The following is a 26,593-nucleotide window of genomic DNA, read 5'->3' as shown; positions in this document are numbered from 1 at the left end:
GTTCTATCTCTTGCACCAACTTAGTTTTCACCATGGTTCTTGGCTGTAATGTAACATTTAATATAGAACCACATTGTTTCAACTCTTTCTAAAAGGCAACTCTAAACAGGGAATTTAGGAAGACATTCAATCCAACACAACCTTACCTTTTTTTTTTTTTACTATCTATACTTATTTTTTAAAATTATATTAATCAAAAATAATTGTTTGGAGTACTGTATTATCCCTTTATTGTCCAATGCAACCAAATGGGTTTTATATATGCAGCTATGGTCACCTTTTTGGTGATGGATCACCCACAACCAACAATAAACATTCTTGGTATTTTACAGAGACTGTTAATACTCATCTAAAATAGAACAGCTCTGACAAACTTCAACATCTCTTTTCTGTCTGTAATGTTTAAGAAGATGCATACATTATAAAGAGAATTAAAAACTGTCTATAAACTGAATCCTGGCTTTTAATGATAACTGCAGCATTTCTCAGTTTAAACCACACAAACTAAAATACTATTTTTATTATGCTGTTAAAGAACTTCAAGAAATAAATGATCTCACCACTTCCTTAAGCAGATGACACAATTCTTCACAAAAAACATTACCTCAGGAATAGAAATAGTCCACAGAACAAAATGGGCATATTTGTGCAATTACTATGCCCACTTTAACTGTCTTCTTTCTGGCATGATAATTTTGAAAAATTAAGACCTTACAGCGTATAAAATATTAGAAGGTTTGGTTGTTTGGGGTTTGTTTAGTACACAGAATCCATACTATATCAGCTTCTTATTATGATATTTACTTCTTATGTTTTGGTGTCTCTTGTTAATAATGGCCATCAGCCAAACATTTCAGCCACAAGGAGTTTTATGCCAGAGGCAAGTAGTGATTGCTTGTAGTCATCTAGGCACGTTTTATGGACACCTATTCTATCTCAAATTTTGGATCTCTCTATGTCTACATACTACATAAAAGTTATCTTCTTTTTTACAAGGAAAAGGAATCATTTTTGTATTACTGACACTCATGAGTTCCCAAAGAGTGCTTGGGATAATCTATTTCAAATTGTGGATTATTCTCCATTTAGACTGTCCCTTATTTATAAGGTGTTCTGTATGACTCATGGCTAATTCACTCTTGTATCTATTTCTGATTATATTACAAATATTAGCACAGCAAGGGCACTTTGAAGATGCATTTTCAATGGGTATAAATTATCATTCCATCTAAAAGTCTTCAAACATTCAGAAAGCATTAGCCCCTCCATGATTCTAGCCAACAAGTGACTGTATACAAGAAGCAGTAATCCTTCCTCTGGCAATCCATATATACCCTGAGGATAATATTTAATTACCTTTATCTTCACAAAAAACATCTCTCCATTTGTTTCAATTTAAACACTGCAGGGGAAGTTTCTTTGTGGCAAATTAAATTGACAAGTGACTGAAAAAGAGGTCTTAAGTGCTCTGAGTGTCACATAAAAGAATGCAAGTAAAAACACTAGTGACAAATTTGTAGAAATCGTTATGGTAGTTTTGACCAAAAAAAAAAAAATATATTCACTGAAAGAGGACCTACCCACCTATTTTTCTCTCTAAGAGGAGAAGTAATAAGGCAAAATGAAACCGTTTTAAAACTTTTTTTTTTCTCAAAATGAAATCACACTTGAGGCAGGAATCTAGCTGTGATGAGTTGTTTCTTTTTATCCTGAAATCAAAAACTTCTGTTTGATCTCATACCCCATCTTTTATCATACTGTAGGAGTGCCTAAAAAGGTAAGTAATTAATATAAGTTACATCATAGCTTGAAAGGCCTATAAAGTGTCTGGATCTTCTTTTGTTCTTGAGATAAGCAGTAATAAAGCACCAGGTTTGTGTAGCAGTAATGGCATCTGCCTCCAAAGTACGTCAGCCTTTTCAGAAAGAAACTCAGTTTAATAACATCCAGACAGGACTGCACATGAGACATTCAATTTGCTGTACAAATGCTCCATGTTGCCAACTTTGCCTCATTCCTAAGCTGCAGACTTGGTTAAGGGTCTGCAGAAAGGTTTGTAACCTGTGGATGGCAGACATGAAGAGAAAGATGGTTTGCCACCACTGCAGTGCCACAAGGCAGCCACCCATTGCCTTGTAGCCTGTTCTCAGCACCCGTTAATTTCTTTAGTTTTCATGCCATGTTTTCATCTTCCTTTGCTAAAAGAAGTTAAGAAAAGCTTCCTCTCCTGTCCTATGGCAGAAATTAAATGTTTGAGGATTTTTACATACACCCAAAGCTCAGACATTTATTTCGTATATACAACAGTTGAAGCCAATAGATTGTGGATCAATAAATAAACTCACTAAATAGGTTTCTAGTCAGAAAAGAAAGGGCAGAACAATTAAATGTAAATATTTGTTTCATAGATCTCTAATATTAATGAGTGGATTGATATTAAGAGCTTTAGTGACCAAGTGACCAGTTCTCACCAGGAATGACCAAGTATTTTCTTAAATATTTAAGAAAGCCATATATTATTAAATGTACCATAAATACTGATCCTGTAAAGGTATGCATGAAAGTCCCACATAATTAAGGAGCTATTAACTGATTATTACTGCCTGCAAATCTAGTATTCCATTATGAAACCAAATCGAAATCCAGCAAATTTCAAGGTGTTGCTCTCTGGATTCAATTACAATTTTAAGTACTGTATATAGATCCAGAGACCTGCCAGACTGTGAAATTTTTCCTATAAAGCAGATGTAAGAGTAGGTATAAACACTTAAAAGTCATGGAACTATTTATATTGTAATTTCAATGATTCCATTCAGACATGGGCAGCACTGGCTGTTAGGTCCTTCTACACCATAATCATTTAGCAGTTGGAATAAAGATGTTATTGCAGTTATGCTTTATATTCACCCTACTTGAAGTCTTAGCACTGATAGAAACCATCTTAAACCTCTGCCTTGTTGTAATGGTTCATAAGCATAAAGAAAATATTTCTGTGCCATACAAAATTAATTCTATCCAGAGCCTCAGAATAATAGGAGACAGACAGATGAAGTTCTATTCCCTGTTACTTGCCCAGAAAAAGAAAGGCTGCAGAATAACTAACAAGGTAACTGGATACAGAGGCATTTTTATCCCAGATTCTCTATCTGGATTTGATTCTAGAAAATGAGGAAACTTTAGGTGGGATTTTGGTTTCCATTTGACTTGACTTAGTAAGCAATTAGTGCTTCTGGTTTTGCATCTATTTACCATAGCATATAGCTGTTTCACATAATTATGAAAGCAAATGCTTTTCAGACTTAAAGACACACCCAAAGGGGAAGATAAAGTTCAAATGATTCAATGATTCTTTTGCTTTCTTTTCCAGGTTTTACATGTGGTACAATGCCATGAAGCAAAGACCTCTCAGGCCAAGGGAGCAGAACATCTCTTTCTGGTTGCCATCAGTCATGAGAGGTCACAAAGCTGACATCTCCCTTGGCCACCTGAGTGCTGCATTGACCCAAAAAGAATACTAAAATTCTGTACCCAAACTGAAATACTGACTTCCCCTTGATCTCAATGAGACTTTAGACTCTGCTCTCAATCATGTTTATGGAAGAAATGCTTTTTGGCTTCTCCAAAACAAGGAGTAGATGGGTTTTGCACAAGTATAGAACTTGACAGCCACATAAAAACAATGGGAAAGGGAGGAGAGAAAAAGACCCTCAAATATTCAAGCAGTGGGTCATTTTAGCTAGTGGAGAAAAACCATCATGAGACTTCATGGAGTTGTCAGTGAGTTAATAGGGTTTATTGTTCCCTTACACATTCATGCAAATGTTGTGCAAATTCATGGAAGAGAATTTACTGCATTATTTTCCTTTGCAACATCACAAGATTCTAAGAACAGTCTTGCTATATTTAAAATGACAAAATGTGTTAAATAGTATTTAAGTAGATGCTTTCTGTTCCAAGTTTACTAATTTTCAATTAGTGATTTAAATGGTTTCCAGCTGAGAACCTGACAAAGCTTGAAGCTCTGTTAATATCTCTAATCTCATCATAATTCCATTTTTCGATGTGCTAAGGCATTTCAGCAACATATACAAGATTAATCTTCATGGGATTTTCTGTTAGTTATTGCTGGAATTTTCCACTAGAAGGAAAGTAGGACAGCTTTATTTAAGAAAAGATCATTAGTGGTACTGTCTTCTGGGAGCAGACCTGAAGCACTATCCTTCCATGTAGTCACATTTTTCTGTCTGCCTGCCTCCCCTACCCATGGCCTTTCATCCTTTTGAATTAGAACAAGGGACCTAGAGAAACACCTAAGTGCAGTATTTTGCTTGGTTTCTGATAATGCATTTGGATCTCATAGTAGGAGCAGTAACATAGAATAAAAGCATTATTCTGGTACAACTGACATCAAAAAGATATTTTGAGACTTAAAAGGCTTTCTCCTGAAATAGGACATCTTAAAAAAGTCAAATTATTGCAACTATATTATAGCTGTCATTGTAAACAAACATTTCCTTGGTACAATTCCTTTTAAATACTTATTTCTGCTGCATGATGAAAATCTAGGCGTTTATATGAGATGTGTAGATTTATTTACTCTTGTGGATTAATTATTCCCATTTTGGTACTTCACGTGGCAGAGTTGCCTTGAATGAATCACAGAAATTGGAAAGTACTGAATGTAAGTTTCATGAATGGGAAAAATTATGTATATAGCACAAACTCATTTCTAATGCGTGAGAATCAGCTCCTTAAGATTGCACCTATGGCCTCATAAAAAGAAGGAAATAGATGTTAACAACTAGTCATAGAAATAAAATATAGTGTGTTATAAAAATAGCATCTACTACATTTACATTTAAAGTAGCAGAAGATACTAAGTAAACATGGGGAAATATTTTCGGGGTTTTTTTCGCTTTTGCTGAGGAAGACAGAGACTCATAAAAAACCCAGTAAAATGAAGGCATTCCTTCCTTCAGGGAAACAGTCCAGAAGATGATTTTTAATAGTCTTTTGATGGTCATAATTTCCTAGTTCATACAAAAAAATCAGGCTGATTTCCTTCAAAAAACTCAATTGCTTAATTTAAGGTACTTTGGGGATTTAATTGGAGCCATTTTATTCCCTTTCCTAATAATTGCAACACAATTTTATTTTAATGCATTATCAGAAGGAAGATGATTTTTAATCAGTTGTTAGGCAGAATATATCTCCAATTTTATATAATAAAGTGCTGTTTTCCCTGTTTACGTGGTATATATATTTTTTTAAGGCTATCTTTTGCAAAGATGTAAATGGTTTGGAAAAAAGAAGAAAACATGAATTGGTGCTTATGTCCTGCAAGTTTGTATTCACTCCCCATTTTTAGAGATTCTCACTGACAAAGTTTAAAGTCTTCAGAGTTGTATAAAGATTTCTTTCCTTTCTATAAGAGAACAAAATGCTTATGCTGCAACTAATTATAAACTGTTTGCTGTTGTCTAACATTAGATCAACTCTAACTGAAATTGGTACTTTGCTAACCAGGTAATTGAGGTAAATGGAAACTTCAGAATTTACCTCAATTAGAGCTATTGCCTTTTCCACCACTGTCCACCCCAGTATTATAATGCAGGAAAAACATAAATGATAAGAAAGATGGCAGGGCAATACATAGATAATAGGGAAAATTATGTACATTACAAAAAACAAACTATCAAGCAGTTCAAAGGTGAGATTTATAAATATAAAAACCAGCTTTGGTGAGAATAAAGAGGGTGTAATGCAAAGGCAATGAATTTCAAGTGCATGGCATGCATAATTTCTAGGCACACTGACACTGCAAATATGTAGGATATTGCATTTTCAATAGCCTTCCTTTCTAGAATAACAAATCCAACAAAGACATTCAAAGCTCTAATGCATTAAAGCCTACATATGGAAATCTTTTACATTTTTCATACTGAAACATTTCAGGCTGAAAAGAGGAAAAAAGATTAGATTTTTTTTTCCCATGCATGTTTCTTAAAACACAATTTACAAGGCTGTGTTAATACATTAAATATTTTTAGAAGAGTTGAGTAGAATATTGAGTTGAATATTAACTAAAAGCTGCTCCCCAGACATCATGTCCTTGCTGAACAAGGCAGGACTCTTGATGCTGGGCCTTTGCAGAAGAATTCCCAATGGAAACCTCTCCTGCTGCTTTTTGCAACAGCTGTGCTGAGCAGGGTTATCTCAGATGGAGCTCTGGATTAGCACATGAAAGATACACAACACATGTTTTTGTGAAAATACTTAGCTGACTCTTTCAGAGAATTCTTTCCTTGCTGATTTCCTACGATAAGAGTTTCCCCAGAGTCTCTTCTTCTTAAGAGAGGAACCAACTCCAAAGAATAAGAAAATGCAGCACCAGAGGCATATCCTTCTGAGAGACTCTGAGAATCTCCTTCAACAACAGTTTTTGTTAGATAAAGTAAAATGTTCTCATGGAATATCTGAGGGCTTAACAACTTAAATTAGATAACGTCCCATTGAGTAAGGGAGGCAGGACTGGCCACAAAACCTTGAGCTTTTGGGCCTTCTTTCCAGTGGAATGATATTATATTCACATAAAACAGAGCCAGAGAAGTCACTCAGAAAATAAACAGAATTTTATAAAAGAGAAACATTACTAAAAGCTGAAAACTAAAACAACTACTTTTTTCCACAGAATACAGAACCCCATGCAGCACAGTCACATGAATCAGTTACTTGCTCAAACTGCACTTCAAACCATGTGGTTGTTGCTTCCATAGGCACACAACATGGCAAAGAACAACAAAAACTTCCTAAAATAGTCCCAAAACTTGCTTTAGCTGAAGGTAAAATGTAGAAGGAAATTATTTCACATAGAGAAACAAGACCCACTAGAGCTTCCCCATCTGGTAAATTCAAGGCATTTCTGCCCTACTATGAAATTTCCACTTGCTATATGATAAGGTAATTTAACTCTGGGCAAATTTCTTTATACAGATCAATGGAGCCAGATATATTTTTAATAAAATCTTACCAACTGTCAGCTCTATCCCTCACTCTGCCAAATGAAGAAATTAAAAATACTGATTACTACTTCTGCTCTTTCTCCTGTCATAGTAGGCCACTCGCTGTCCATAGTGCATACCCATCTTTGGCTTGAAAAAGTTTTGAATTATTAATGTGTATTTTGGGAGAAAAAAAGAAAATTTTTTTTCATTCTTAATGATGTGTCTCAGGGGAAGGATTATATAATGCTCAAAAATGTAACCTGGAGGGAAACAGTGCCTTTATATCTTATTAACCTAAGACCATTACAACAGTAAAAGGCCATCTCTATCCTCAGGCAATACTATATGAGCATCATATTTTTTTAAATTAGTGATCCAAAATCATTTATAGATAATTAGAAAGATTGTTACTGACTTTTCAATAGATACACACTTTAGACTGGATATGAAGCTTTGGGTTTCCCATTCAGTAAAGGTGATAATACACTCACTTTTCTGTCTGGCCAGTTGTATTTTGCAAATATGGTATCATATGTGTCCACAGCTCCATCAGTGATCAGCATTATGGCCTGGCTGCAAATGCTTCCTTGTCCTGTGTGATTGAACTGCAAAAGGAAACAACCATTAGGAACAGCACATCCCTGTTACATGAAGACAGGATCACACATGGATTTTGTCACATCTCTAGCATCCTTAGAAGAAGCTGAAAATATTCAGGCTGAAAACATTTTATCATACATTTTATGTTCTTGGTGAATTGAAAAATAAGAAACATACATCAATGTAGCACTACCCAAAATTAAAATGGCATTCCCCTGGTTTTTATAGATGATGAGTACTAATGCATCCATAGGGTTTGCTTTGATTTAAATATCATTTTAAAGAAACACGTTGCACAAAAAAAGTAATGAATGATGATTTTTCTGAGAAGTACAGGAGATACACAACTCCTGAGACACATCTGACTATTCATATGGCATTCATTCATATTCACTCAGGATTACATTCCATATGCTATTTTCCTTTAAATATTTATCTGGGAGAACCCAGTTCATATTTATACACTCTGAGATTCTCCTATTACCAAAATGAATACATGTAAGTAATTCAGGGTGCTGAAGTGCAGTACTCGAGCACAGGTACTCAGCAATCAGCAATCCTCTGGCATAAGAAAAGGAAGCTTCATCCTTATACAAATGGGATTTTCTCCTGTCAAAGAGCTAACACATTGTCATTATATAAGCTTTGATCTGTTTATTCTGGAGTTGGTGCTCTGAGTCTGAATTCATGTGTCTCCATTTCCTTTGGTTGCAGAATAGGTTCTTATTTGTCTGTAAATTACCTTATGTATTCAAGGAACTTTGGTGAAACATCCATCTTTTAGGACAAAAAAAAGTGCAAAGTTTTAAAATTATTTGATTTTTAATTTCTCTGTGTGAACACTTTAAAAAAATCTATGAAAATATCAATAAATGGGATATTACAATTACTTTCTTGTAGTTTTCATGTACATTATCACATTTGAGGTCAGGCAAGACTTCATCCTATCACCCCTCTCTTGATGCTGAGAAAGCCAAGCAAGAATCACCTTGTCCCACCTCAGCACCCAGAACAGGGTGGTTCCATTTAAAAAGCATTGCCTGTGTTCATAGGTGAATTACCTGGCAGGGACTCTGCTCCTGCAGTCATGAAAAATTATTCAGAGTATTCTGGTTTGATATGGACTACCAACAGCTCTGTCTTTTAAGATTTCCACGGTCTGTTTGCCCTTACATATTCACTGTTTTCATATTCTGTTTGCCCTTACATATTCACTGTTTTCCAAACTCTAAAACCCACTTTTTCTAAAAAAGTTCTCCTAAGAATTGCATCTTTGTGGAAATGCCTGCAGTAGACAAGGGTGGGTGGTGGGTTCCAGAAGTCCTCTGTCTTTTCTGCCTTCACATTTCTGTATCTGAGTAACCACACCCACATTCAACAACCATTTCTATCACCTGCATCTCTCCTCAAGATCAGCTTCCTTTTCATCCAACGGAAACCTCAGCAAACAGTACCAGAACACACTGCCTAAAAGGGCAGCAAATGTGGATTTACAGAGTTAGCTGTGTTGTGATCACTGCCTCTGTGTAATTTGCAAGGCAGTCACTCAAAATTCTCCCATCATGACAGGTTTTCCAGTCTTAACCAGAACCAGAATTATTTAAGTAGGATTCCTTCGTGATCTTACAGACATTATTTTTTCATAAAGGTGAAGTTACTTTGTCTAGGGATATCTTCCTCACATGGACAATATATTTTAAAAGTGACAAGGTATCTGAAAAGAGAAATTAATGAAGGGGAAATGCCTTTGTACATTTATTTTAAAACATCACTCTGTATGCATCTGCATTATTCTACACAGTGGTCTGAATATTTTGAAGAATGAGATTAAATTCAAATACTTTGATGAGTAATATCTTCTCATATTTGTCTAAAACTTTTAATTTTATTGAATAGCAAGAATGATGAAAGTGTTTTCCATAATAATAACAATGACAAGGGGCTTATGATGAACTACAATTAACTCAGTGATTCATCAGTTAGCAGCAAAAATTTCAATGCATCCTGACATTTACAGCAGTTGGTTGTGATTAACAGTCTTTGAAATGTCACAGAATTTTATTTAATTGGTTATGATTTTTTTAAAGGTAATCACTTCAAAGAGCACATTTGTCACCAAAAGAGATAATTGCAGTTGTCACATGACATAGTAGGTGTCTAACTACTGTACCAAGCACTTCTGTATTCTTCCTCTCTGCAATGTACGCTGCCTAAATTGACAATTGGAAAGAAATTGGAAGTGGATTTTTAAACATGCTTTTCAAAGGTATCAGTAGCAAACATCTTCAAGTCTTGACAGCCATAGCAAATATTGAAAGGTAATTGCAAGGCAGAATTGACTGAGTTTAATTAGTGTAACCCCTGAACCATTTTAAAATCCAACCAGAGTCTTTATAGACAATTTGTGTAACACAAAGCTTTCTCTATTTTTTTCCTTTACTATACCACCACCCACTCCTTCCCCCTCCCCATTCACCCACTTTTTTTTTTTTTTTAATGAAGAAAAGACATCCTTAGTTAACCTATAATTCAAATAGGCTTCTGGCACATAAAGGTCACATCCTGCAGACAAAGTGGAAAATGGTTTGCTGTACTCTGCTGAGGGGAGATTTAGCTTTTCCTCTGGCCTAGGTGGCTCTAATTGGATCTCCCAGAGACACTGCAGATATGCCTGTATAAGATGGAAAATATTTTTATGCTGGCATTTCTGCAAGTTTATATGCAAGAAGTATTGAACCTATCTGAAACTTCGTTTTAAAGTATAAATAGAAGCAATAAATACAGCACCTTGAAGAGATCTGAGCATACATGTATCAGAGTCCATCATGATCTTACAGACCTCTCATCATGGGTACAATTCAGCACATGGGATGCCAGATCCCTCTAGTCTCAGAGCTATCAGATTATCTAATCAGAGTTTTATACCACATTCATCACTATAACTTCACAGTTACCTCACAGATTTTAAACCAAAGCAAAACAGGTCTTATGTCAGGTCTTCACTTCCTGCAATGCGATTTTTTTTTTCCAGTTTACATAGATTTGGACAACTAGCACAGAACATCTCTTGCACTGAGGCATTCATACTCTTTTTCTGGTTCCCAAGACTCTATTTGGTGGCCACAATTGTTTATAAAACCTCTACAAGCAGCCTACAGTGTCCTTGACTTCATGCACCTTTTCCCATTGTTGTTTTTGGCATGCACCACACGAAGGCATTAGTTCCACACTGTCTAACTGAACACATGAGCAGTGGGTGGAAGAAGATACTCCTTTTTTCATTTTAAGATTTTATGCCTGGAAAAGAATCAATCAATATTGCCCTTCAAGATGAATACACAGGAATTAGAGCCATTAATTAATCTAGGATCACACAGCATAAAGGCAGGCACACTTGTCAAAGTCAAACTTTTTTGAGAATATTTGGGTTTGAGCTCCTATTTCCAAGATACATCCTTCAATCAAAAGACATTTTGCTATTTAGTTTAGATGACTTTTTTTCATTTTCCAGCAGACTAACACACTTCAGTATTTTTTCCACAAAATACATGATTATACTTCAGGAAACATTTTCAAACATTTTTAGGAATATAAACTCAGGGAAAACAAGAAGGAGGTGAAAAACAAAAAAGGTATGAATAGCATGAACTTACTTCATTGAGCATGTTGAAAGCTTCATTTAAAGCAATGTCCAGCATTCCAATTCCTTTTGCAAAAAGTTTGTCAAGGTGTTCCCTGAAATGCTGAAACATGAACAGGAAGGTTTCATTTGTCAGGATGTTGTTACAACAGACCTGTCGATGATTAAGGATTTCTGAATACTTCAGACCAACTTCTTAGGCTTAAATGACCACATACATTAATTGACAAAATAATTCCCAGTTAATCTTTTCTGACTCTTCAAGTAACACTAAACTTAAGGATGTGTTAGTACAATAATAATGCAAAGGCATCACATTTTTGATACATTTTTAGCTACTTATTCAATCCAATAATTTTGTTTTGGGGTTTTTTTGTGTTTTTATTTAGAGATCTTCTTCATATTTTCTTTTCACTTTGTATAGTAATTTTATATAATTTCTAACGATTTTCCCTGCTGGTTTTTGGAATGTGATACTTAATAAAAAGAATTTTTTCTAACATTTAGCTTTGAGAGTACACACCTCTAAAAGATGAAAGATTCTAATCCTTAGGTCATTGTAAATTCTAATCATTAGATCATTGATGTATAAATGCAGTTTATAACTCAGTATTAATATTAGACTCATTAAAAACTGTTCTACACAGGAAGACAAGACAATTAATTAGTAAGAAGAAAATGAAGCCCTGTGTGGTGGGAAACAGCAGGGGAGGCAATGCTTTTGTGAAGTGCTGTTTCAGTCTTTACAACTGGCTAAAAAGTATAAAAGAGCTGCAAAACAGAAAAGGGTATTTCAACCCAACTAGTAGAGAAAAAATGTCAGGGCAAGACATACACCACTGAAATATCAGTTTAAAGGAAAAGAATACATTATTTCAGAATGAGATAAAAATAACCTTAATTCTACTTTCAATAACTTTCAGAAACCAAACAGATCTCAAAAAGCAGGAGTCCCCTGCTCTTAATGAGCCAAAAAGCATACTTGAACTTTACAACTTAAAGAGCTCTTTTTGCTAATAAACTGGTTTACCTCAGTCTCTTTTTGCTGTCATTTTGGAGCCTTTGTTTGACTGGGGGATCTGTCCAACTGTGTGCACAAACATTCCCGGGCAACTGTAAGCTTAATTCCCATGTGCAAATACCAGAATGTGCAATATCTAATTGCAGACTCATATACCTAATTGACATGCATAATCTTGGTAATTCTGAATGCAAATCAGGCACACAATTATGACAATCAGACATTGATGTCTGATTATAAAATTACAGGGTCAGAGCTGCACAGAAGTTGAGTGAGGAAGCACAGAAGTGTTCGGCTGGGGAGGTGTCTGTGATCACCCAGAAGGGTCTGAAAGACATGGGCTGAGGAGAATGAGGATACAAATCCACATGTGCAGGTAAGTCAGGATGAGGTCTTCCAGAACTTAAATGGGAAGAAACCCAGGATGGTTTTTAATGTCCTTCACATTCTGTGTGTCGTGGGACAGTTACACAGAACATTAAAATCACACCACTGGTACATATGGCTTTGGCATAAATGAACAAGAGGACAGATTCATAACCAATTATCATGATTGAAGTTGGAATTTCTCTTATAATGAGGTTGTTGAAAGCATCTTTTGGTACACCCTAGTGTATTCCCTTTTTCTAGCCTCACAGTTAAATGAACAACTGTAGGGATTTGGGATCATACTTGGTTAGATATTACATTAAATTTTCATTCTTTGGGGATTAGGTAAAATTGTCTCTCAAAATATGATAGCAACTTGCATTTTTGTTACTTCTTAGTTTCCTACTTTTGATTTACTAGTATTTAAGAATTAATGAATTAAAATTCAAGTTAAGCAATTTATTTCAGCAAATCTATGCTTGGGAGTTGGCACATATTCAGAGCCCTTTTCATGATTCAGAACACAGGCAAAGTTAGGGAGGTAGAAGGGGCAATCTGAATACAGGCAAGAATTTGCTTTTCCTTTCCTGATTCCAGGTCATTGCAGGCAATTTAAAAGCTCTTCTGAGATGAAGGCCAGAAACTGAATTTTTCCTTTGTGGCAGAAGCTGTCAAACTTGTAGCCAAAATGAGACACTGATTTACCTAGCCCATACAAAACCTGAAGAATGGTTTGCTAATTTTGTGGCAATTCTCAGGAAATTCTAAGGCAACTCCTTTTTCTGGTCTCTTATCTTAGAGACTGCTGTAATGGCCTCACAAGGTTTATTGAGATTAGGCAAGCTGACTGGTATCTATGATCACAAGAAGACAAATTTTTATATTCTGGAAGCAAAGGGAAAGTGGTCACCCTCCAAGCAAAGAGAGTCCAGTGTCTGCACAGCCATGGGGGAAATTATTTGGCTTCCATTAAAATAATATAAGAATACTCCACAAACTTCAAAGTCTTATCCTTTCCAAACAAGAATAAAAGGAAAAGAGCCATCTTCATTTGAAAACAGGAAACAAATACATCTGAAAGCAGGTGATGATACATGAACACAGAGAACTGAGCTCCAGTTCCAGGTAAGGGTGGTGACAACCAGCCCACCTCAGACACACACAAAAAAGCACAGAAGATGCCAGCTGAGCAATCCCAAAGGCCCAGCATTCCTGTTCACTGTAGCAAACATTTGCACAATTATACCAATGTTTTATTCCCCAGCATCATGACAGACAGTGTCACAGCAGTGAGCTTGGCTCACCTTTTCATTGGCACACAGATTAGACCTCACAGGTTGCCTTAATGCATTTTAACATGAGAACACTGCCTAATGCCTCACACACTGAGACACATCATTCAGTAAGTTGAGCTTGCTATGGTCTACAGCAGATCCCTCTTCTGGAAGTCCTGGAAACCTGTTTCCCTTTATATTATCTCTCTCTGGCACTGACAAAATTGAAGGAAACCAATAGCAAGTTTACTCTCATAAACTGACCAAATCAAGTCCCCATCTCTACTCTTCCCACTTATCTAGAAAAAAATAATGCATTTTAAAAATTATTTTTATATACTTTAAGGCTTCAGAATTAGTTGAATTTAATTTTTATTATAACCACCAAAGTTTTGATTTCATTCTTGGTAAGCCAGTATGCTGCACAGGAGTCCCAGTACTTTGCACAAATATTTTATTGGAGCCTACTTATGTTTATCAAAAAGAAGGTACCACTTATGATGAGTAGGAATACCCAAATTAGATTGGGTACAGGACCATGGATTCAAGCCAACAAATAAGGCATTTTCCACTGGTTCCAAAAAGGAACAGCTCACAACTAATATATGCACAGAGGTTATACAGTTACACTGGAAAAGCATGATATTTGCTATTAACTGTCTGACAAGGCTGAGCTTCCTACAGAAAAGCATTATTAATGGCTTCAACATTCCTCCAGGTTTCTTTGTCAGCTTTACTGAGAGTCTTTGCTACTTCTAGAATTACTTCCCATGCCTAGCCACACATGCTGTAACTCCACGTGGCCCTGGGACAAACTTGGCAAAGATTTATCAGATTTGTGAAGATGGACTACATCAGCACACAAACAGGAAAGGAAAAAAACCAGTCAGAAGGCCTGTGTAAGGTGGGAGAGTGATGTTCACCTGTGTAACAGGGAGGTTTACCCACATGCACTGACAGAGAAATGTGTAAAGTGCATTTAGGCATCAGCCCATTCCAAACCCTTGGTCAGGGCAATTACAGCTTACCTGACTGTAATGATTATCCAACCCCTTCTGTTTCCTAATACATTGTGTTGGAAAAGAAGGGGGGTTCTTGGGGAAAAACTAATCATAAAAACAATGCTGAACAAGGAGCTCAAGATTCAATACACTCAGATTCAAACCAAATTCTTCTTAAGTAAATTAGTTACTGCAATAGAAAACGTCAGACCGAATTTCAGTGGTCAGGGGCTTCCTGAAAGTTTCGAGGGACTATAGCAGCTTGACAGTTTTAAAATAAGAGTAGACTTCAGTGAGACTTTACTATTTTGGGGTTTTTAACAGCTAAGCAATGCCATTGATTTTTTTTATTTTGAGATCTGACAAAGATGGATAGATAAATATGCAAAAGTAATTTGCTTAACTAAAATTCAATATGCAAAATTTGTATTTACCAACCTCTTATTGGCAATTTCACTCAGCTTCTTTGCTGAATCAGTCTTCTGGTTATTTAATTTCTGGTAATTGCATAGAAAAATAAAAGCTTTTTGGAAGTTATACATTACATCTGTCTATTTCTGTCATTCGAATTTACACTGGGGTAAGTTCTTGATTTAGTTTGGAGTTACTATGCCTATCTGTGCATCTAGAAGATGATATATTTCATCTGGAAACATTTACAGAGAAATGTCCTCAACCCATATATAGTACATTAAAAAAACATATAAGAGAGGAATGTATATTGTAATATTGTTACTTTAAATCTGAAGTTACATTAAATCAGATTGTCATCCGATTCCTTTGGGGTAGGTAAATTGTAACATGGAGTTTCTCAAAGATGAAAACCTCTTGGCCCAAGAAAACTAGTATTAAAATAGGCAGTTCCACATGTTTGCAATTTGTGGAGAAAGTGCAGACGGTGACAGAATACTGTCTGAACTATTTCCCACTCTTTTTTAAATTTGTGTATAGCAAATTGATACACTTCAAGGTAGCAGCTGTTTAACACTGATGCCAAATTATAAAATAGTCTGGTAAAATTCAAATATACCTTGCATATTTTATATTACCAAACCACATTTAGCATCACAGATTAATTTCAACCTCAGTTATGCTACCCAATGTAATTACAGATTTAATTTTTGTGATAAACGAAACTTAAAGCAAGTTCTGCAAATTAGGGATAGCTTACAATTTCCACATATCTAAACTGAACTGTAGCTTTGTGCCAACACAAAAATTTATGACAATTGCTAGGCTGTGAAAACTTCTAGAAATAAGTGGAGAATGAGTGACACCTGCCATATCACCTGACATTGTAATTATTCCAAAAACAAATTACTGTATTTTTCCCATTGTAAAATGAAAGTTGAAACACTCTATCTTGGAAGAATTCTAGTACTGGGATCCCTATGTGTTTCTTAGGAAAACTGTGGCAAATACATTAACACCGCTCACATAACTGTCATATCAAAACACAAACATATTTGAAGTTGTAACTTTGTGGTTTACAAATACATGAAGCAAAATCCATTCAATAAGGTTTCTAAAAAGAAAAATTCTCTCTGAAGTGTACCTGACAGAAATTCCAGGTTCCTCTCAAAGCTACACACCACAAGCAGTTACAGAACCAGCAGTTTTACCGTAAAGTAATAGAACAACTTGCTCAAAACCTGGGGTAGTTTCTAAACAGATTATACAAATTATGCTGGCATCTCCTCCTTGCAGATTGTTGCCAGAAGTAAGAAAAACCAAAGTTAAATGGAGATTTACTACTCAAGTCTGTGTTACTTGGCTGTTCTTTAAGCTAGCAGGGGAGAGGTCTAGATGCTTAAACCCTCACTTCTTTCAAAGTATCTTCACACTTTCTCAAAGAAAAGCACGTTACATGCTGGAGATTCAGGGCTGAAAACGTTTTTTTCTCCAACCTTTGTTCTTTTCCCATCACAAAAATGCAGGGATGTGTTAAACGTTAAAATGCTTGATGATAATAAATTTATTTAATGTCCCTCAAAAATCTACTATAATATAGCAGAGAGTTATTAATGCTTTAACAAAAGATTGGTCTTGATCAAGTAACCCTATGGATTAGGCTTGTTCAAAAAACATTCCTGCTTTTGCTACACCAATCACTATGAAATTTGTACCAGTCTTTAAAACATTGCTTTAGCCAGGCTGAACATCGCAAAGGTAAAAGTACTGATGCTATATTATTGCAATGGTAAAAGTACTGATGCTGTATTTTCTTTTCTATCTGACTGCTCTCTTTACTTAAAATGATGGTGTCAATAATCTTTGGCTAACTTGAGCTCCATTATCATATAAATTAAGAAGTCTAACTTTTCACCCCTTACTGATATAGCTGTGAGAAGAGAGTTCAGTTCAGATATTCCAGTTGAATCTTAAGTCTTAATTTAAGCAAAGATGCAAATGGAATAAAGACAGCATATTCTAGAGGAAAAGAACGCTTCATCAATAATAATTGAGATGTTATTCAGAAAGAAATGCAACTTCCTTCCTCTGTGTGCACTTTGTACAGATTTACTCTGTCAGGTGTATGTTCTTACCTGAAAGACAGAGAAAAATTTAAGCAGGGGGATAGAACTGAAGTTGGCTTTGTAATACCTTCCCTGGTGCTTGCAACAGGAAACTAAAATACATTACTGAAGGGAAGTGTCACCACAGAGTGGATATAAGAGATAAAATATAATGCTTTAAATGCTTTTTTATTCTTTAATTGGAGCAGATTTTTTTTCTTTTAGGTAACTTTTCCCTTACTGCTATGGTCCAGAAAATAATGGTAAGTGTTCTAGAGCCAATGTATGGAATGAACACTGTGTTTGCAATACAGTTTCCATCCCAGAAAGAGAAGAGGTGGGAGGGGATCAAGAGTGGCAGTGTTTAATGAGAAAATGTATACACCAGACAGCATTTTTTCTTTTTTCTTTCTTTCTTTTCTAAGACTAATTGAATTTTCTGAAAATCTGGCTCTGTGGAAGCCTGTAACATTCCTGAAAATTATGGATAAGAGTTTCTGCAACCCATCCCTGAATGTGAATGAGCATGTTCAGCACCAACACCACTAAGGAACACCCATTTCCCAGGCTGCTCTAAGCCCTGAGCCTGAAGCTGTTCCCTGCAGCCTACAAACAAATCCTTCCATTCCCTGAAGATGCTCCCAGGTCTGGTTTTCCCTGGACAGGCTGGGGATGGGAGCAGAAGAGGCTCTGGCTGTAGCCCAAAGCCAGGATCCACTCACGCCTGGACCGTGGACAGCCAAGGCTGTGCTGGGAAGGGCTTGGCAGGAGCAGGGCTGGCAGTGCTGGCACCACAGAACCCTCCAGCAGGAGCAAACTCCACATTCAGTCCTCCCTAAAAAGGAGGATTTGCTCTCTCCCCACAGCCAGCCCTGGCCCGGCTGCCCCAAGCCAGAATAATTTAATTTATTCTGCTGAGAACCTCGTTTGCCCTGCAGCTCTCCACAAATGAAGTGCAAGTGATAAGGACAGCTATTCTTCTGGAGTCTGTTTCTTTGTTTTGTTAAAGTTGAGAGATTAAACAAGATTCGAAGAACACCATTCAGCATCTTTAAGTGATGTCCTCAGAGTGGAAAGATTCCATCTGAAAACATCTGAGCCTTGCAGGAAGACAGCAAAGTAGTTCTTCAATAAATAATTTCAAGACAAATATAGACTGGGGTACTGATCCTGTGAGAGCAATTTTTATTTGGAGTTATTGAGACAGCTGCCTTCCTTGTGAGATTAAAAGCTCCAAACATCTCAGAGTAATTTCTTATCTCTGCTTCTAAGAACTGTCTGTATTTGGTACAAGTGGTGTCAGATGAACCTGGCAAGATGCAGTTAGCAAGAACTGGGGTGTTCATCCATGTATGTCACGGGGGAATTTTTTCCTTAAGGGTCATTTAATGGGATTTTTTTATATTGAAATTCATGTATAATGGGTTAAAAAAAAAAAAAAAGAGGAATGTATTGCCAAAATGGTAGGAATTCAAGTTTATTCAGCATAAGCTGAAGTTGGGTAAAACTATTTAGTTCCATGCATGTTTCCAGCCACAGTGCTGCATTAAGTGATATGTGTCTTAAGAAAGGCCAGGACTATGAATAGCAACATGAAAAAGTGGTAGCATGAACTGTTAAAAATTCAGTCCCTGCAATCACCAGCATCATACATCTCCTCTTTCCACATAAAAGAAAACTGTAGCAATATGAAATACCATTACAGCAAATTTTAATTGTTTCCATCTAAAGTTATCATTTGAAAATATATATTTGCCAGTTAAAGAAAAATTGTTCTAACTTTTTAAAAATACTTGTATTTCTTTTGGTGCTAGTAAAGTTTATACTAACAGATGTTATCATCATTGCACCCATTCAATTGAGAAGAATATTTGACATAAAAATGATGGATAGAAAGTTCTGAACCAAATATATAGCTTTATTTTCAGATCTAGGTTGGAATTAAAAAAAAATCAGGCAGATGTAGACATATGTAAACTGAAACAATAGATTATATCAAAACATTGCCTGTCAATCTCCTGGTCTACTTTGCCAGTACCGAAACATGTTCACATGCTGATAATGACTGCTTGGAAAACACAATGTTTGCCTTGATATTTTTCTTGGGTTTTTCATCATTTAATAAACAAAAGAAAAGAAAGAGTTATTATTATTACCAGTGAACTTGCAAAGAAGTATTTACCTTGTAAGACTGGTTGAGAAAGTGTAATTTTATCTTCTTTTTCTATGATATTACAATGGACCAATGGCAATTACACACACACACACACACACACACACAAATAAAAACCAAAAACAAAAACAAAACTACACAAGTAGTCTGGTGTATCTGTGAGACTCTCAGAAATAAAAATTATAGCCTAAACAGTTGAATACTTTTGATGAGTTCCAAAACACAGCTAAATACTCTGATAGCTCTGGACCAATTTTGGAATGTGCACATGAAAAACATTTGAGGACATCTTGTATCTATGGGCCTGACCAAAGAGCTCTGAATTCAAGAGAAACTTCTCCAGTTAATTCAGTGAGTTTTTGATGAGGCCCCCAGGTAAATTTGCTGTGTCAGTACAATCAAATCACACAGTATCATATCTTACAACAGTATCAGATATTTCAGAAAGCTGTTTTTAACTGGGTTCAGGAGCATGATAACTGAATTACTCATGTAGGTTTAAGTGGCTGTCCACCTCCTTGAACAATCTCCACTTTGTACTCTGAACTATACTGGGGACAATGGAACTTTTGTGCCTTCCAGTGTTTAGGCAAATAAATTTTTAACTTCATTACAGTGTCTAGAAAAATTATATAAGAATATATAAGGTCACATATAAGAAAGAAATGCATATTGGCAAAGTCACAGTATACACAAATGCACCCAACTATTGCATGCTACCTATCTCAGGTATTTTTTTTAGCTCTGTTCTTCCAAGGAAAGAACAAGAACTACCTTACAAATATAACCAACTAGAAAAAAGTTCATATTTAATTATATCCCCAAATCTTGCATATATTATTCAGTTTATAGACAAAGGACAAAGTTATTCTCTAAATAAATAAATAAATAATATCCCTAATCAGAAATTATATCAACATTTACTCTGAGAAACAAAATATGAACTTTTGAAAAACTGAGCTCTGTTCTTAAAATCTGGGCATCATCTGGGTGACATAAAAACTTTTTATCAATTAAATTAAAATAAATCTGATATTAAGTAACATATGGGTGTGGGGTAATCTGCATTCTGATCAGTTGCAGAATGACAGAAAGGTTAACTGTGGGATTAATTCCAGACAGGACATCTGGGCAATACATTTGAATATTTAGGTCTGCATCTAGAACTTGCACAGATTTCATGTGGCTCATTTGATGTACCCACAATAAAGTGCTCATTTAGAAAGCTGCATCACAATTCACAAATTAGGGACTTCAACATTAAATTATTAAAAACAATTCATACCCACATAGCAACCAAATGATATTTAGATACTTACAGTGGTAAATATCAAATATATAAAAGAAGAGGCCCATGAAGAATAATTTCTGTAGGACATAGATAAAATGCAAAGAACTCTTGGGAGTAACACAATGGAGTAAAGATCAGCATAACAACGTCAAAAGTCATTTTGTCTTGGTAAACATGAAGAGACACAGCACTGACACTCCAAATGGTGTTTTCAGAGCTGTGTTCTCTGCTTCCTGTAACAGATCAGTGACAAACTGAGCGCAAGTGAAGTACCACACTGGGTGTTGAGCAGAATTCAGTATTCAGCTGAAACTTTTCTGTTCCCTTTCTTTTAGTGAAAATGGAAACTACTTAAAGAAAGACTATGACTGCCCCAGCCAAAGGCCAGACTCAGGACAGAAGGACAGACCACTCTAAGACAGGAAGCCTTAGCAAGGAAGAAGCTGTTTAAAACCAGGCATGGCTCATTTTAACAGGCCTTTCCCTCTGCAAGAATCACAGAGCTTTTCAGCCATCATAATTTCACATGGCATAAACAATTTACCTCAGCTCCTAAAGTCTGCCTGCACAGAACCACTAAAGAAAACTGTCAGGCAGTTAACTAAACTTCAAGCTACAGATTCATAGTGCAATCTCTCTTCAGATGAAACTAATCTGAACATTTTTACAGAACATTCTTGAATGAATACATTATTACATTGACAGACCTATTTGGAATGTTAAATTATTTTATTCTTATAGTATTACATTTGTTTAGAGGTTTTGCTTCAACTTCAGTGTTACTTTGAGTTAAGAATGCAATCTCTTCCTCAGTAATTTTTGTCAACAGAATGATAGTTCAATTTAAAGTGGTTGAAATATTTTACTTAAAATAATTACCAAGCTTTATTAACAGTATATTTTCAGTGACTCCTGCAATTTCTCATTAAGTTTATTCAACCAAATTGACTAGGAGATTATTTCTTTCTTTCTGTGGAGACACACAAAACTCTTTGAAATGGCATGAGCAGAATAATTAATAACTTTTAATAATGGAATGCATTGTAGTAGGAAAAGATCATTACAGCACATTGTCACCCACTGCATCCCAGCTCTCCACTGTTTTGTTGCTTTCATTCCTTACCTCTTTGTTGGCTCTGTCTGCTTGAACTAATGTTCCATTCAGACACGGCTCTACATAGTGGAGTTCTTCATTATACTACAGAGGGAAATACAAAGTATGATGAAAAATTTAATTAAAAGCTTGGAAGATACAAGTCAATTTAATGACTTAGAACTACAGTGAATGAAATATGCACAGAAAGCAAGAACAAAAGGATTTTGTTCATTTTTAAAAACTGGCTGAGGTATTTCTTTTCCTTTTACATGATTCTTAATTTTCAGAGGTTTATACTTCTAAAGGAGCATTGAATGGATGCCAAAACTCAGGTGGACTTAAGGGTACTATATACCACTAGCTGGCAAAAATATCCCTCAAATTGAAATCTGGATAATATTAAGAGATCATGTTTGATACATCACAAACTGAACTCATAATTAACTCATAATTCTTTTCTAGATATAAGAAAAATCCTGAAAGATATTTATGGCACAGTCTAACATTTTAAAAGGCTAGTACTGCAATAAGTACACCAAAAACAACTCTGTAAATTGAATCAATCCTATAAATGACTGACAATTTTCAAAATTCCAGTGAAGCAGAGATGCTTATTATAGACAAAGTCATGAATATGTGACAGATCTTGAAGGAATGATCTGTTTTTCTCACAAGGTGTAGCAAAGCTACATAGCCTAGTCCTACATTCAGAAGCATCCTAAGCATTAAAAAAAAAAAAAAAGAAAGAAAACTCATCTACAGTCAGAACTTGTAATGAATGTGAATGATTAATTGAAATTTGAACTTGTTTCAGTCTTTTAAACCTTTCAACACAGGTCAAATTAATAAAGCAGTACCCCCAACAAATATTTTTCTAGGTAGAGCCTTAACTGAATTCCTTCTCCCGCTACTTTAATCTCCTTTGGAAGTAGATAACTTTCTAAGTTATCACAGATCAAACTGTAAGGACTTTGCATCTAGGCTTTAGGTGGTTTCATCCTTTCATAAAGGATTAAGTGAATCAGAACATCCACAGTAAACAACACAAAAAGAATCAGGGAAAACATTTCATTAGATTAATGTGAGCATTTTCTCCCTTCTTTCTCCACCTCAGTGGGAATAAAGAGAGTCCTCCAATGACTGACTCCTAACAAAAAGGGGTCTCTGCCACTGTGAATTCTCACTGTCTCTCTCTGCCTGTAGCTCCATGTTTGTTCCACTCCCTTCAGCTTAACACCACTGCTCTCTGCAGCACAGACCCTGGAACCGGATCCGCTTTGGACACCTGTCGTCACCATTCACTCCAGCACTGCTCTGCTCACCACATTCATCACCACATAATTACTCCTGCACAGGGAAGAGTGTTTAATGTGAACTGCATGGAGGCACTGTGCCAGACTCAGCCCTCAGCTATAAGGGAATATAAACCCAGAGTAACTTGCTATTGCTGGATATTCAGATGATGTATATCAGCATCACCATAGGAACTGGTTATATAGAAATAAGCAAAAAATACTTTAATGATAGATACACATAATTTCTGCAGCAGATCTGCATGCTTCCTAATTGTTTTATTGCCATCAATGTTATTTCAATGTGTGAGAGTGTATGGACTTCTCTATTGTTCCATAGGTAATACAAAGTAAAAGGCAAAGGCCTCTAGAACAGTTCAGAGTCACTGAGAGTGTCCCATGTGCATCTCAGCCTTATAACACTTTATTGATCTGATAGATGATGTACTTTCCCCTGTAGTTTCTTCAGACTGCTTTCCAATCTATCTCCTGAGGGTCATTGCAAAATAATAATGCCAAATCTACACACCATCTCTTATTATAATCCAAAGTCAAGACCATACTCCATTCTATCATAAAAAATAAGATACTGAAAATCTGTGACACTCTGGTACACCAGCCCTACTCCCAAGCTTTTTTCTGGCCATACACAGGTTTTTCCTCAATATGTTCTTTAATGAAGATACTTTCCAGTTCAGCCTTAGTTTTATCTCTAGCTGTCATTGGAAACTACAAGAACATACATATTTATCTTTATATCATACCAGGCACAGTGTCTGCAACTGGCCAACGTGCAATAAAATGCTAAAGGCTCAAACACTTGCATGTAAGAAACTCAAAGTTTCCTAATTTTGTAGCAACACCACTTTTTTTTTTTCATTTAAATGTCTATAACCACCAGCAAATAAATGAAACAACTTCCTATTCTATCAAGCCTTGCATATAAATAGTTGCAGTTTCTGTCCACTAGGTTTCTATAAGATTTAACAACTTTTTTGAGTATATATATCATATATATATATATATATATTTGTATGTATATAATATATATATTATGGATTGGTATTCTAAGATAACAAGCATAACTTGGAAGTGTTCTCTGTGTTGTGCATCCACTGTACAGGTATAAATGAAAGCACACTAAGAAAAATCTTTATATAAAAAGTGTAGAAGTTTCTTAAGGTTAGAATTCTTGCAAGGTGCATTTAAATGATCTATTTACATTTTTATCTTTTTACTAATTGGATACACTTGCTAATAATTTTTAAAAATCTCAAATATCAAGAGATTGAAAAATTCACTGGATAGAACTCTTTCAGTTCCTAATGAAATTCCCCAGAGAGCATCTGCCTAAATCCACAAAAACTGGACTCCTGATGTAAAATGCATCACTGAAACAATAACAATTGAAACAATAACATTGAAACGCTGCATTCAAGCAGTGTTTGCTACTTAAACTTGCATATCTGCTTGATAAGATCCTTAGTACAGCTGCAACTTTCTAGTAAAACACCGAACTTCTGCTTCCTAGCATATATCTGATTTCTTTGCCCTTGTCGTAGGGTATTTTATAGCAATATTGGTGATGCCTTTCTTTTAATTGTGCCAAATCTTTAAAGTAAAAAAAGTGAAGAAATTCACCCCTTGTCCACCTCCTCACTACCTCATCAGTAATTTGGCTTTAGTCCTGCATTTCTTCTGACATTTGAAATTTCATATTTAGTGAAATAACTTCCTGATCTGATTCACAACTGCTGACTTCCCCAGCAATTCCCAGTAAAGATGTCTTGTTAATTTACCTCAGCGAAAGCCTGCATTTGGCTTTTCAGGAGTTCTTGCATCATGGTGTTTTCTCACATTGGGAGTGTTACACATCCCAGTGCTCCATACCATGGTGTGTGACATCTTTGCACATGACAATAGCTGGGAATAGCCTGGGTTTTGCTGAAGGGAGGGAGCTAAAAATTAATTACCTTCCTTTCTGACCTCCTCTTTGTAAACCCTGCGTTACTCTTGTAATTTAAACATGTAATTACACTGATATTTATTATTTTATTTACATAGTTATAGTTATCTGTCTTATTACTTCACATTATTTTGTTCCTCTTCTTATTTCTGTGCACAATAGGCATAAAAATGTAAGCAGGCTAAAATGTGGACTAAGAGAAACCATAGAATTATTTAGAGAGTTGTGGGCCTACATTCTATAATAAGATACAATTCACATTCTATAAATTATATATATATATATGTATGGTTTTAGCACACCTACACAAGTAGTATACATCTTCCTTAGCATTTTCCATATTTCTTCTCTGTCACATTTAAACTGCCTGGTACAAGGTCCACAGAAATAAATTAAATTTCCATTTTGTTGTGCAACAATACACAGATAAAAGATTCGCATTATATTAAAGCATATTCAGCTATCCAATTCAGCCCAGCCTAAGAAGGCAATCCAGAAAAGGAACCAAAGGAATTGGTGTTCCCGTAGTTTGCTGTGCCAAACAAATGGCACACAAGCACAGGCCACTGCTTGGAGACTTCACATGGAGGTGCATTTTGGCTGCCTCTCTTTGTTAGCCAGCTCACACATCAGCTCTACAGGCACGCTGAAAAGTAAATTTATCCATGGTCTCTTCTGTAGGAATAAAAAAAAAAGAGACTATTTATATTGGAAAATTCTACATATTAATACTGGGAGCTATACTACTGTGCTTTGAATTAAAAAATAGTTTTATTCTAATCAATTTTGCTAAAAGGGTGTGGCTAAAGCAGTAAAGTTAATTTAACATTCTTGGCTCGGTTAATATTTTGCTAATTCAGTGTAGAGTTTGTATAAAAGCATTCTAAATATTTCAGCATTTGACAAAATTAGTACTCGTTTTATGATAATGTTGTTAATTTAATGCTTGACTTGGAATTATACTTCAAAGTGAATTGGAAAAACATGCCTTTTCTCTTGTTGCTGCAGATATCTCTGTTCATGCACCAGTGAACTGACCTTAAATTTTAACATAGGCAGCAAAAAATCGCTCTTGTACTTCAATAATTTTTTCTGCAATTCAATCATCTAGTCCATCAATTTCAGATGGATATTGCAACAACCTACCCATGAAAGCTAAAATGATCTTTAACATTATCCTTTTATGTTTATTTTCTGGAAAGACCTGCAGTGAATTCTGCTTTCTGATATATATACATTTATATCTATCTATATGTATGCAGAAATACATGCAAGCATTCATTCTGTTAACCACTGTGCTTAATAAAGCCATCCTGACAGTCATGGTCATTCAAGTTCAAACTTTTGCTT

The 26,593-nt window shown here is 35.5% G+C and overlaps 1 protein-coding gene across 3 annotated transcripts in view; it reads right to left on the bottom strand.

Moving 5' to 3' along the window:
- The window catches only part of CACNA2D3 (calcium voltage-gated channel auxiliary subunit alpha2delta 3), a 385,648-nt gene that overhangs the window by 182,336 nt on the left and 176,719 nt on the right, over positions 1-26,593 (bottom strand). For all 3 annotated transcript variants that reach the window (XM_030956482.1, XM_030956483.1, XM_030956484.1), the window contains 3 exons: positions 22,013-22,087; positions 11,258-11,347; positions 7,496-7,609 (listed from right to left, as the gene is read on the bottom strand). In XM_030956482.1, coding sequence (XP_030812342.1) covers positions 7,496-7,609; positions 11,258-11,347; positions 22,013-22,087 — 279 coding nt within the window. The remainder of the gene's footprint in view (positions 1-7,495; positions 7,610-11,257; positions 11,348-22,012; positions 22,088-26,593) is intronic.

This window comes from Camarhynchus parvulus, chromosome 12 (genome assembly GCF_901933205.1).
Source record: "Camarhynchus parvulus chromosome 12, STF_HiC, whole genome shotgun sequence".
Taxonomy (NCBI): Eukaryota; Metazoa; Chordata; class Aves; order Passeriformes; family Thraupidae; genus Camarhynchus; species Camarhynchus parvulus.
The sequence above is the reverse complement of the archived record's forward strand: the minus strand, read 5'-3'. Positions and strand labels throughout refer to the sequence as shown.